General features: G+C 34.6%; 1 protein-coding gene across 1 annotated transcript; it reads right to left on the bottom strand.

Annotated features, from left to right (window-relative positions):
* Positions 1–8,818: 8,818 nt before the first annotated feature.
* LOC112607051 (olfactory receptor 52A1) lies at positions 8,819–9,757 on the bottom strand. Its single transcript, XM_025358085.1, has one exon. It carries the CDS (start codon positions 9,755–9,757, stop codon positions 8,819–8,821), a length of 939 nt encoding a protein of 312 aa, XP_025213870.1.
* Between the last annotated feature and the right edge of the window lie 2,329 nt (positions 9,758–12,086).

Raw genomic sequence — 12,086 nt, 5'->3', positions numbered from 1 at the left:
TGAACACCTAATTGAGCTGAATCACTGGGTTCCACGGTTCTCTTCCGTGACCCATGGCTTCTAATAGAGCTGTAATACTTACCACATGGCCCAAGATTCCATTCCTTGGAATCTGTGAGGCCAAGAACCCCAGGTCAGAGAACACTAGACTTGCCACCATCTTGGAAGCAGCCCGCCACCATCTTGGGAGCTCTGGGAGCAAGGATCCCTTGGTAACAATACATTGTAACTATAAGTTACATATTAAAATCATCATTTACATATTAAAATCATCTGAAAGAACCTCATCATACTGTTAACAGTGATTATATGTGGGAAATGGGATTAGGGTTCAACTCAGCCTCTATTCTGTCAGATGCCCACATACACACATATACACATACACATACATAAATACATAGACATTTCTAGCCACCACCAGGACCAGATCCTGCCAATCATACTAAACTGCTACTTTAGTTTCTTACCTGATATTTAACCTGTTTCAAGCTGTTTTCTACTTTACGGCTAAAGAAGAGTGGGATGGTACATGTTTATAGGGGATTTTATACCTGCAATAAAACTGACTACAAGCTAAAAAATGTGCCATGAATTGTGTGGATCGTGAGCACACAGATAAATTAGACGTATGATCCTGGTGAAGGAAGCAGTTACCTAAAGAAAAAAAATTGGAGAGCAATGTGGTAGCTGCTATGAAAACTTGGAGGAGAGGGGTAGACAAAACCAGGGAAGTGGCCAAAATTTACTTTAATTCAACAACACTTCTAACTAAATTGTCTTAACTAGAGTCTAAAAGCTGGCTAGCAGTGCAAAAAGGTACAAGTGTTGGCACACACAGTATAAAGAACAGCAGACAGATACATCAAGCAGCTCAATTTCTGTGGAAAATGAAAACAAAAACGTAAGACTCTCTGGAAAACGAACATAATACATGAAGATGAAGAAATAGATTTTAATGTTATAATGCTAACTTGAGTAACTTTCTGAAACATGTCATATAAAAATTACCAATAAACGAAAGATGCAACGTTTCATTATTTTACATACAATATTATGAAAGAGTGAAATAGGAAAGAAGTAATGATAGATTTATTGCTTCATCAGTGGGAGAGAAGGAAATACTTTTAAGAATTATTTAACAAATCACAAAGAGTTGGTGATTAAGTAGGTGTATTGTATGAAATTGAGGTCACTTTCAAAGAAAATGACTAGATTTTTGAATGAGTCAAGTGAATGGATAGTGGTGTTTTTTTCCTGAATTGAGGATGGTTTAAGAAATAGTGCCACTTTAAAACTTTTTAACTATTTATATAATTTTAAATATATAGAACTTTGCAGTAAGAGTATGAGAAACTCCCTTATAACATGTATACAAAGGTTCACATGTACCCATAATCACAAACTCTTCATATTTTGCTCCATTGTGCTTTATCACTAGTTCAGTAGGTAGGAAGATGGAGAATTTTTTTTTCTAATTGGTTTACAAATAAATAGAAGGCATGATGCCCCTTTACATCTAAATTTTAAAGCTTGTATTTCTTAAGGAAAAGACATTATATTGTATAACTATGGTATTATAACCAAGATGAGGACAGTTAGCCTTTAAATAAAATTATAACCTAATATAAAGTCCATGTTTAAAGTTAGACAGTAGTCCCAACAATGACTTCTATAGCTGTATTTTCTTTTTTCAGAATCCAGTCCAGGAACAAATAATGCAGTTACTTTTCATGTCTCTTTAGACTTCCTGAATGTTCAAAAGCTCCTCAACTCTTCTTTTGCTTTCTTGATAGTGGAATTTTTGAAGAACATCCATTTGCTATTTAGAATTTCCATCATTTTAGTTTCTTTGGCGTTTCCTCATGACTAGGATTCAGGTTATACAGTTTTGCTTGTTTGTTTTTAATGCAACAGAATAATGTAGCCTTTCTTCATGCACAATATCATTAATCATATGATGCTGATATGTTCTAATATTAATGTGGTTAGTTTCAGTCACTTGGTTAATGGGATGTCACTCTGGATTCATGGTAAGTTGCTATTTTTCTCTTTGTAATTCATAGAAATCTGTGAAAGTATATATTTATTGAGACTATTTAAATGGTCCGCTCCTCAGAGCACTTTCACTCATGAGTTTTATTATTCTGTTTATGAATTTTTAAATGCATCATACCTTTCCTCTTTATTTATTGGCATTACACTATAAGGAAGAGCATTCCCCTTTCCCAAATTTGTATTGCTTTACTTACATTTGTATAGATTCACAGAATCTGATTTTATTCAGTGGGCTACAATCCTTTGCCATAATTATTTATTTTGATGCTCAAAATTTTCTAAATTATGTCATAAGGAGCTCTTTCCAACTAGACCTTGGGTCCTTTCCACATGTTCCAATCATGCTTTGAGTACTTCCTTATTTTCTATCTCTGCATCGTGATTTCAAATTACTTTATGCTCTTTCAGCTCAAGCCACAGAAATAGATATTTTTCCAAAAAACCCTGATCTTTTTCTGTGAACAAAGTTATTAAGAAAATCAATATCTTGAAACAAGGATTGTTTTTTCATTGCCATTGCTTGTTCCTTGCTTTTGGTTCCTATAAGTGAACAGAGGAAATACATGCACACACACACAATTATATAATTACGTTTGCATATGTCTGTGTCTCTCTTTATTAAAAATAATGAATCCATACTTGCAATTGCAATTGGAATCCAAACCTTCAAGATTCTTTCTAGTCTCAATACTTTCCATATAAGTAATTATTTTCTTCACAAGTACAAAAATTATCTTCCATTATCCTCAACAGTGTTTGTTTATACTCTTTTGTTACTAAGAAAAGACAGTAAAATGTATTGATCTTAAGCTTATTTTTTACAAATATGTTACTCATTATCCTATCAAGATATAGAATATTTCCTGCACTCGAGAAAGTTTTCCCAACATGACCGTTCCCACCTTTTCAAGGGAAAGCATTGTTGTTTAAAAAAAAAAATTACTTTCAATTAATTTTACCTGTCCTAGAACATCATATAAATAGAATACTAAAATATGAACTAATCAGTTTTACTAACTAAAAAGGTTTTTCTAAATTCTGATCCATACTTTTGCAGAGCTTAATACTTTATTGCTTTATGAAGTGTCTGGTAAAATGTTTTGCACATTTTTGTTTTTTACATGGAGTTATAAGGGTTATTTATATAAAAATTTTAAACTATTTATATAATTCAGATTTAAGGTTTTTTGCATGATTTTATAGTCTGTGTATTGCTTGCTAATTTTCTTAGCAGTCTACTTTTGCTGAAGTCCAAATTGTTGGTAAGATCATATCTTGTTGCTTTCTGTTTTGTAAGAAGGAAATCTTTGCCAATCTTCAATATATTAAAGTATTCTGATTTCTTCTTCCTAGAAGCCTTATTTTTTACTTCTATATTATCCCATTTGGATTAATATTTTGTGTGGTATTAAATAAATTTTTAGATTAAACATATATATTTATAAAATGTATAGATATATATGAATACCTAATTTTGTTTAAAAGGCTGTCTATTTTCCATTGAATTGCTTTGATACTTCTGTATAAAATCAATGGATTGTACAAATGTGGGCTTACTTATGGGCTCTCTGTTGTGTTTCATTAGCTGTCCTCATGCTGATATCACACTGTCTTTATTATTAGAATTTTGTAGTAAGTCTTGATGTTAGGTATTCTCAGTACTTAACATTTATTCTTTATTTTGAGATTGCTTTGGCCGTAGGTCCTTTGAGTTCTCATGTAAAATATAAAATTAGCTTCTCAATTCATGGCAAAAAAAAAAAAGGTTGTTATGATTATATTTGGGATTGCTTTGAATCTTTACATGACTTTAAGGAAATTAACATTTTAACAATAATGAGATGTCTAATCCGTGAATATGGCACAGCTCTCTATTTCTTTAGATTTTGCCTTTCTTTCAACAATGTTTTGTAATTATCAGTGTAAAATTTTTGTATTTTATTGTGTGCCTAAATATAAATTGTGTATCTTATGCTTTTACACTTTATGGCAAATTATTGTTATTTTCTAATTATTGGATTCCAGTATGTAGATTTATAAACAATTTTTATGTAGACTTCATACATTAAACTTTGCTAAATTCACCTACTAATTCATGATATCTGTTGTATTTGTATACTTTTTAGGATTTTTCATGTTAAAAAGTTGTGTTCACTACAGATAAAGGTTGTGCAATTGTCATTGTGTATGTTAGTCTCAGACCTTGCATGGAGGGGACAACAGTTACTGTCCTCTGTTCCCGTCCTCGACTCTTTAGAGAGTCATCATCTAAAAGACACTGAATCTTAGAATATAGGGCAGAGTTATTTATCAGAACTCTATCATACATTTCACTCTCAGCTTTTACTTCTTGAATTGAATATCTTTTTTTTAAGCATTTGCACTTATGCCAGAAAAGTTTGATAGCCTTCTGCTTGAGATTACTCTACATTTCTAGATTAAATTTAAAGAGAATTGATATCTTTACAATACTGAGATTAGCACATCAGTGGTTGAAGGTCGATGAATTCCTACAAGCATTATTTTGTCCCAATGTTCTTTCTTTAGTAACTTGTAAACCATGATGTTGAGTCTCTGACGTCGGGGCGTGCTGTAGTTACCTGCTCTCTGCCTTGGTTTTTTTTATTCTGAATAGTTGAAGGTGTCAATTTAATTGGGGCACAGTGCCCAGATTCTGGTCAGATATTATTCTGGATGTTTCTGTGTGGGTATTTCTGGATGAGACTGGCATTTAAATTAATAAATTTTGAGTAAAGTATATTGTCCTTTATAATGTGCCTTCCAAGCAGTTGAAGGCCTGGATAGAACAAAAGACTGACTTGCACCAATCAAGAAAGAATTCTACCAGGAGACTGCCTTTGGACTTAAATTACAACACTGGCTCTTCCCTGAGTCTCCAGCCTATTGGCTCTCCCTGCAGATTTTGGATTTGCCAGCCTTCGTAACTGTATGAGTCAGGTTCTTAAAATTAATCTATCTCATATAGATACATAGATACAGATATATATGTATATGTATACCTATCTGCATATATGTGTATATACATACATGTATGCATAACCTATTGGTTTTTTACCCTGAAGAACCCTTATTAATACAAATTCTGAGCAATTTTAGAAATTATAAATAGATGTGGTAGGATATCACTTTTTTTTTTTTTTTTTTTGGAGATGGAATCTCACTTTGTCACCCAGGCTAGAGTGCAGTGGAGCCATCTCGGTTCACTGCAACTGCCACCGCCCGGGTTCAGGCAATTCTCCTGCCTTAGGCCTCTCGAGTAGCTGGGAATCACCTGCATTTTTAATACTGTTTAAATACAGGCATACAGCTTAGTATTAAAGTCAAATAGGCCTGCTAACCAAATCTCAAAAGGTCATAAATTTAACGATAAATTGAGGGTAATGCTGTTGTATTCTCACATTGCAATGGAGACTACTTAGGAATATCAACATAAAAGGCTTGTTGCCAAAGGACAGTTCTCTACCAAGAAGGGTGGAAATGAGCCAGATGTTGCAAGTTATTTTTCCCAAATTGAACATTTAAATGAAGGGGTGCAAAAAGCTAGAAGGGTCAGTTCCTGAAAGCAATTCTTTTTTAGGGGGACAGAGTCTTACTATATTGCCCAGGCTGGAGTGCAGTGACACGATCTCGGCTCACTGCAAGCTCCACCCTCTGAGTTCAAGTGATTCTCCTGCCTCAGCCTCCTGAGTAGCTGGGATTATAGGCGCCTGCCACTGCCCCGGTCTAATTTTTTGTATTTTTGGTAGAGACGGGGTTTCACCTTCTTGACCAAGCTGGTCTCGAACTCCTGACCTCATGATCCACCCACCTCAGCCTCCCAAAGTGCTGGAATTACAGACGTGAGCCACCACGCCCTGCCTGAAAGCATTTTTTTTTTTTTCCACCAAGTGTTCTGCTCCTAATAGGTCAAGTATCTCCAATATTAAGACTTTTTACTTTTCCTTTTCTTTTCTTCTTTATGCCTGAAGTCACTTCTACGAGAAAATGCCAATAACCTATTGGAAATCCTTGGGTAAAGTCCTGAGCAATAAAGCCCTTGGAAATAATTCAATATTTACTCATCAAATTTTAAACTCAAGAAGAAAATAAATGGACATAAATTAGAAAAATGAACAAAGGAAACAATGAAGTACTTCACATAATATACAAATGGAAAAGAAGATAGCAGCACAAATATTTCTTTGTTAAATGATAATTATAAAGGGAATCATATTTTACCTATCAAACTGTCAAAGGTAAATGTCAGTAATAACTAGTATTGTTGAAAATTTAGACAAACATTATTTTAGTCATTGTTGAAATTGATGTAATCTCCTAGAAGTTAATTTTGTGATTTCTAGAAATCTTTCTTGAAAATTATCCTTACAAAAAATATTATCTTTCAAGCGATTTTATGTTTAAGAATGTTTTCAATAATTGTCCCTGTCGAAGTGTGTAAGAGGGTAGAGGGTCCTGGTTATCCTCTTTTCCTTGTAATGACCCATTTGTTTTTTCTATTTTCTATCAGTAAGTCTCAGCTTGGGACTGATCCTGAAATTTGAAGATTATAGTAATTAAACAATATGAACTCTGGACTACATATTTTATGAGATATTAAAATTCGGAAATGGTGCAAATATGTTGTAGTTTCACATTATTCTCTTTGTTGGTCCTATATTACCACATATTTTCTGTGGTGCTGCTAAAAGTGGTAATTGTTAAACATCCCAAACCTGGCCTGCTTCCTGTTTTTCTATAGCCCACTAGTTAAGAATGATTTTCACAGATGAACATTTGTAATCAATTTGGTGATAGGGAAACTCTAACTTTCAGCTACACTTTGTAGAAAAAAAAATGGATTCTATTATTTTAATTAGTAGACCTTTAATTAAAGACAATGCAGTTCTTATTGTTGTTAATATTGTTTGAATTTCATAAAAATTATTTGTGGACATACATTTTTCTGTCTTGTTATATTAATGCCTATGTGATATTCTTGAATTTGCCTCTTTTTCCATAAAGCCTAAGCTATATATTATTTGGCCATTTATTTAAAAGTTTGCGGAATTCTGGCTAAAATATTAAGAAATAACATCAGAGGCTATTTTATTTTTGAGAAAATTATGTTACTTAAGAAAAACCATCCCTATTGGTAATCCAATAAAATTAGTTCTAGTAAATATTGAAATTTGAAACAGTCTCCAAAGATCCCTTAAGATAGCCTCTATAATCATTCTCAGCAGCCATGGATATCTGCTAAGTCCTAATCCCTGAAGCCAGAGGATCCACCAGGTAGGTGTAAGACAAGCAATCTAGTATTTCTTATATTTGCAGTGGCTTTAATCTGGTAAATCAAAGTATGGACATCTGCATATATGTGAATATTTTCCATAACCTTGAGAAAAATTATCTATGACCTGAGGTTTTCCAAGAACAATTAACTAGTCGTAAGTTCTTATGCCACTAATTTTAGACAATATATTCCTCCTCTTCGCTAACACAATAGCCCTGGACTTATTTATATTTGCTGTGTGGTATGCTGTCACATGCCCAAGCAGACACACACACACACACACACACACACACACATGTCTTACTTGTAGAACACAAGCAAAGAAATGAACACTCTCCAATGGCACATTATAGCTTTTGGAATAAAGTCCAGCAACTCTCACAGCATTAATAGCCATTTTTGATATTCGTATTTTCCTTGTCTCCCCAAGTTCTACCTTGCACTCATACCATATTGAAAAAACTAGAGTTACCTTAAACTACATTATCTAGTTTAAATCTGCTCTTCTATCTACCTTGGCCACTCATTCATCATTCCTCAGGAATCAGAGGTAACTGCCTAACCAAAAAACAAAATACAGTAAATGCAACTCTTCTGCTTTAGTTAGATTTCAATGCTTCATTCTCTCTGAATTCCACATCCCATGTGTACACTTGTTATTTCTTCCTTCTTTCCCCTGCCGGCCCATCCCCCACCTCTTTTCCTTTCAGTCTCTCTTTTCCAGAATTACATAGGTACAAACTCATGAGAATTACTCACTGTACCAAATTTACTATTATGTCACAATTCTGTAGTATAGTATTTATAATATTGTAGGTTTTTGATAAAACAATGAATTAATAAAGAAGTAAATTTTGGGGTTAGCAAAACAACAACAACAACAACAACAAAAAGGTTGATATGTCAAATGCAACAACTGGTTCTAATTTTTGTGCCTGTAATTCCCTGCATGACTCTGAAAATGCATTTAAATTTTTAGGCTTTATTGTCTCTTGATATTCATAAGGTTTTCTTTGATAAGAACACCATTAACATGTACTTCCTTTGATTTTTTTCTTTTTTTAAGGCAAGGATAATGGAGAAAATGAAAGTCAACAACTTGTTTTCATTGAGTACCTGGACGTTTCAGAACAACGAGACTTAGGTGCATTTAAATTCAGTGACAAAGGCATAATTTATAAATCCTCCTTGAGAAATATTCTTAGAGGAATAACTCAACCAGGGGCTAAAGAATAAAAGAGAAAAAACAAACAGTACGTATTCACTACTTTACTCTTCACACTTCTCAATTTCATTAGTCAGGTAGAATTTACAACCCCATTGATTGATATGCTATGATGATCTAAAACCAGCTATTATGCTGTTAGATTTCACAAACCAAGCATCTCAAATAATACGTATTGTTGTTTTGTTTTGATATGGTTACTATTGCAAAAGAAGGAAGCATGTGGGCATTAATTAAGGTGGATTTTATGAACAGAACATTTTTACCACATGAATGCGAATCTGCGTGGTCTTTGCACCATAGACAAGTGGATTGAGAAATGGAGGGACCAGCAAGTAAATGCTAGAAAAGAGAATATGGATATAAGGGGGGATGTGAGACCCAAACCTATGCGTGAAGAAGGAGAAGAAGGCAAGGAGGTAGAACTGGAGGAAGACACAGATGTGAGCAATGCAGGTATTGAATGCTTTAAACCTAGCCTCCTTCTGGGGCAAACGAAACACTGTGATAAATATCTGGATGTAGGACAATGTGATGAATGTGAGGTCAAATCCTGCAACAGTGAAGGCCACAAACAAACCATAGATTTTGTTGACTTGAACATTTGCTGCAGCTAGTTTCACAATGGCCATATGCTCACAGTAGGAGTGGAGGATGACTGTTGTGTGGTACAATTGAAACCGGCACTTTATCAGTACTAGGCATGGGGCTACAAGAATAGCAGCCCTGAGTGCGACCACAGTTCCTATCTGAATGACAAGCTGGTGGGTGAAGATGATGGCATGTCTTAGTGGATAACAGATGGCCACATAACGATCCAGGGCCATGGCCATCAGGATGCCTGACTCTATGCACTGAAATGTGTGGATGAACCACATTTGAAGCAAGCAGGAATCAAAATAGATTTCAGGCATATTAAACCAGAATATTCCAAGCATCTTGGGCATAATGCTGCTAGCAAGTGCAATATCTGTAGCTCCTAGCATGCCTAAGAAAATGTACAAGGGCTCATGGAGACTGCCTTCAGATTTGATGATGATCAGAAGCAGGGAATTTCCAATCATAGCAATGAGATAAATGGCACAGAATGGAATCCCAATCCAGCACTGCACAGATTCTAGGCCTGGGATCCCTATTAGTGTCAACACAGAGGGCATGTAGACTGTGATGTTGGAAATGGACATAGTGTCCTTGGGCCTCCTGATGCAAACAAAAGAAGTTTCTCAGTCAGTGTTACTGTTCCTCTTCTGCTTTCTGATTTTATCCAAAGTCATTGTATTGAGTCTGTCTGATTTGGGTAGAACTCTAAAATCATTCATCTTATTCATAGTTTTGAAAGGAAAAGATGGATTCATGGAGATAACATCACTGTTTTCAGGTAGGGCATTCACAGGCACTGTGCCATAATAGGACGTTATGCACATGACAATCCAAATACATTAGAACCAGCAAAATCACCTGGACAGGGGATTGGACCACTGGCCTGTCTGTTATTTCTTTCCAGACCTGTGGACAAAAAAATACATAGAAGTTTATTTTTATTGGATATTGCATTTTAATGAGTATAATAAACTTCTCCATATTTCACATTTCAGCTATTCCTCTAGTATTTAACTGTTTCCAATTTTCTTTAAGTTAAGAACATTTTAGACCAGCAGATTATCAGACTCTGACCAGTACATTGGTGTAAAAGATTCCCAATGAAAGAGAATAGAGGTAGAAATAATTGACACCCAAGAACATAATATATTTCTTTTTATATTCAGAAGAATGTAAAGACAGTGCTTTAGAAGGTATAGAAATCCTTATACTTTTGACAAATCTGGGCCAAATCTCCTGATTGCTTTTTAAATTTCTTTAAAGTTAAAGGGAATTATATTTTTTCCTATATATTTTTAACAGCTGAAATTCTTGAAATGTCGTGAGTTTAAAAATTCTGTAGTACACTTTATAGAATACCTAGAGAGAAGGAACTGCTAAGGGACAAGATGAGTAGCAACAATGCATACAGCAAGAGGACTTGCTCCTGATAAACCACAGATAATGAATAAGGACAAATGAATCATTTAGGCAGGATAGAGTCCAGTTTCCTGGTTTTAAACTGTTAAGAGTTATAATTAGCATAATATGACCCAATGAAGGCCCATTAGTTCTTAATGAAATATAGGTGAGATGCTTATATAAATTTGTGAGCTCTGACATAAGAAATTAGTGAAAATAAAAAAGCTAAAGGACAGATTTCTTAGAAGAAGTCAAATGTAGAACTAGACAGGGAAGACAGGACAAACTTGGGGATACTAAAATTGAGAAAAGCACTATGAATAACTGAAGAAAATTTAGTCGCTTTTCAATTTCACTGATGACTGAATTTTCTGAAAAACCTGGGTTCTTATGCGTTATATGAAAGTTCTCTGATCAAAATAGTTATTTTCTAAAAATTACATATTTTGGATCAGTACATTTTAAGCTACACATTAGAGAAATGTTTGTGATTCAGTGAAAAGTAGGGTTAAGTTACTTCATTCTTTCCTAGACATTTCAATAAAGTTGCTTTATCTCAGCAAGCTCATGAATGAGCTAACCACATAATGTCACCAATACACTGGAAATTCAGGAAGCAACTCTTCTTTGAAAGAAAAAGCAGCTGTTTTTTGAAAGAAAAAGAAGGAAGAAAAGTAACAAGGAAGAAAGAGAAAAGAGGAAATGGATACAAGTTCACTCAAATGTTCAACAACAAATGTTCAACTGTTGCTGAACTTCAAATCAAAGAACCAAATCAGCAGAGGACATTTCACAACAGGGAGGTTGTATCAGCTAACGTATATTTACTGTAAATTTGTAGGTCAATTAAATACTGTGATTTCCATAGATTTGATCTCCAGTGCTTAGTTTTATGACACTACCATCCCTAAGTCACTGGCTTTTTCTAATAGGGCAAATTTTTTCTTCTCCAAAGATAATCACAATTGGAATAAGAATCCTTTAAGGGCAATCACAATGTCTGACTTACTCAAGATTAAAGAGCTGACATGTGAGGACTACCTGACAGGCACAGATAGCAGGGTTGCAGGTGGTGGTGTATGTAAGTTCCTGGTTAGTTGGATAGGGTGATTGTTATTGGAGAAGCTGGCAATTAAATTATGGGGGGAAACTTGGAATTCATGAGACTTACTCCTCAATTATTATTGAGACCTGGTTTTACTCTTACCGAATGCCTGAAGAATATTGTCCATTTTTCATAACATTTTCATTCATCACTCACCAATTTTTCTTCTCCAGTGATTCCAGTCGCATTCCCTTAAGCTGCGGGTTCTGTGATGGCTGTACTTTCTGTCTGCACTCTGTGTGACAGCATCCAGCTAATGTCATACATTTTACTCCGTTCGGTGCTGGGATATGTGCCAATATAATATACTGTGGACATTTTGCATATGACTTTTTACACTTTTCATTTATCTCTAATACGGACACTCTTCTTCTTCTGGAAGTCTGTCTGAGACCATTTTTGTGTGC

Source organism: Theropithecus gelada, chromosome 14 (assembly GCF_003255815.1).
Source record: "Theropithecus gelada isolate Dixy chromosome 14, Tgel_1.0, whole genome shotgun sequence".
Lineage (NCBI taxonomy): Eukaryota > Metazoa > Chordata > Mammalia > Primates > Cercopithecidae > Theropithecus > Theropithecus gelada.
Note: the sequence above shows the minus strand (reverse complement) of the source record. Positions and strands in the feature narration are given on the sequence as shown.